At 38.5% G+C, this 2,192-nt stretch overlaps 1 protein-coding gene across 1 annotated transcript; it reads right to left on the bottom strand.

Annotated features, from left to right (window-relative positions):
• Positions 1–298: 298 nt before the first annotated feature.
• LOC147736675 (olfactory receptor 5V1-like) lies at positions 299–1,246 on the bottom strand. Its single transcript, XM_086952655.1, has one exon. It carries the CDS (start codon positions 1,244–1,246, stop codon positions 299–301), a length of 948 nt encoding a protein of 315 aa, XP_086808781.1.
• Between the last annotated feature and the right edge of the window lie 946 nt (positions 1,247–2,192).

Below are 2,192 nucleotides of genomic sequence, written 5' to 3' on the forward strand. Positions count from 1 at the left end.
TTGCTAAATCTAAGTGTAATTTTGTGGAATTCTGAGGTAACAGCGTGTGATTGTACTACATGGAATTACACAAGTTGGCCAACTCCTAGTATTTACAGAGGGATAACCTAGCTACAAAGCAGTGCAGTGTTGTACAAGGGGGGGGGGGGCATGAGATTTCTGTATAGTGGCGATTTTTCTACATCAGCAGACTAATAGTGGGTGAGTTTGGTGACCATGTAAAACCTACGTTGACACAGATGGCAGGGAGATTGGCAGAACTGACCCACGGCAATTACTAGCACTCAATCATCTATATCTAGGTACATGTTATAGCACTCTCTATTCTACCAATAGATTTCCTGACTGCCTTCTTCATCTCAGTGTTTCGGAGACTATAGATCATTGGATTCACCATGGGAGTCAAGATGGTGTAAACCACTGACACAAACCTATCGACGTAGAATGAGTTATTGGTTGTGGGCCGGAAATAGGTGAAGAGTAGAGATGCATAGAAGATAATAACCACTGTCAGGTGAGAGGCACAGGTGGAGAAGGCTTTAGATCGGCCCTCAGAGGACTTGATCTTCATGATGGTGGTGATAATGAATGTGTATGAGACAGTCATAGTGAGAAGCGCCCCAGAAGCAAGGAAACCACCCAGCGTAAAGATGACCAGAATGTTGATGAATGTGTCAGAGCACGAAAGCTTCAGCAGAGGGGGGATGTCACAGAAAAAGTGCTGGATCTCTTTGGAGCTGCAAAACGAGAGCCTGCTCATCAAAATCACATGCACAGCAGAGTAAATGTGTCCAGCGGCCCACAAGCCAGCAGCCAACCAGAAGCAGGCACGCTGGTCCATGATGCTGCTGTAATGCAGAGGGTGACAGATGGCAACATAGCGGTCATATGCCATAGCCGCTAATAAGAGGCACTCAACAGTTATCAGGCCAGCAAAGAAATAGAGCTGGATCATGCAGCTAGAGAAGGAGATGGTCCTCTTCTCAGCTAGAAGGTCTACCAGCATCTTAGGGACAGTGACAGTGGAGAAGCAGGAGTCTAGGAAAGACAGGTTGGAGATGAAGTAGTACATAGCGGTGTGAAGATTGACATCTAGGTGTATTACGGTGATGATGAGGATGTTCGCAGCCAGAGTGGTCATGTAGATCAGGAGGAACATCATAAAAAAGAAACACTCCACCTCAGGAATGGATGACAGGCCCAACAGGATGAATTCAGTCACCAGAGTTTGGTTGACTCTGTCCATAGTCTCCTGGGCTGGTGTCTAAAAAGGAATATTATATTATATTATTATTGATAGAAAACCATTAACATGAAATAAAACAGTCTTGATAGGCATCGGCATAGATACTGTATTGCCAGTCCTAACAAAAATAAAAATAGATTGGAATAGATAGATAGATAGATAGATAGATAGATAGATAGATAGATAGATAGATAGATTGATTGATAGATAGATAGATAGATAGATAGATAGATAGATAGATAGATAGATAGATAGATAGATTGATAGATAGATAGATAGATTGATAGATAGATAGATAGATAGATAGATAGATAGATAGATAGATAGATAGATAGATAGATAGATAGATAGATAGATAGATAGATAGATAGATAGATAGATAGATAGATAGATAGATAGATAGATAGATAGATAGATAGATAGATAGATAGATAGATAGATAGATAGATAGATAGATAGATAGATAGATAGATAGATAGATAGATAGATAGATAGATAGATAGATAGATAGATAGATAGATAGATAGATATATTAACTGAAATAACAAAGGTTAAAGTGACATTAGAGTTCAGTGAAAATGTCACCTAAAAATCACTGAAATGCACAAGTTAACTGAAGTAAAAATGAGTTGTGTCCCCACCATGTACAGTCTCATAGGTGATGTTATCAATTATATATAACAACATTTTATGAGTGATTTTATATACGAGGTCCCAAGCAGTGTGTGACAAGGATGTGTCTTATAAATTTCAGTTTTTTTTGTTGAATATGGTATTTTTAAGTGACTATTACATAATTTTAACCTCTGGATTTTATTATATATGGTTTTTATTAGTTTTGAGAAGGTAACATCAGTGACTTTTGTGTGACTATTCACTTGACATTTGACAGTATAAAATAGCAATACATTTGAATGGCATAGGCGGGGTACAGGGAAACACTAAT

The sequence above is a fragment of the Lissotriton vulgaris genome, chromosome 1_2 (assembly GCF_964263255.1).
Source record: "Lissotriton vulgaris chromosome 1_2, aLisVul1.2, whole genome shotgun sequence".
In the NCBI taxonomy this organism is placed as follows: domain Eukaryota; kingdom Metazoa; phylum Chordata; class Amphibia; order Caudata; family Salamandridae; genus Lissotriton; species Lissotriton vulgaris.

Bases quoted from the DNA above. Each gene is read 5' to 3' on its own strand.
- LOC147736675 (XM_086952655.1), bottom strand. From the start codon at position 1,246: ATGGACAGAGTCAACCAAACTCTGGTGACTGAATTCATCCTGTTGGGC.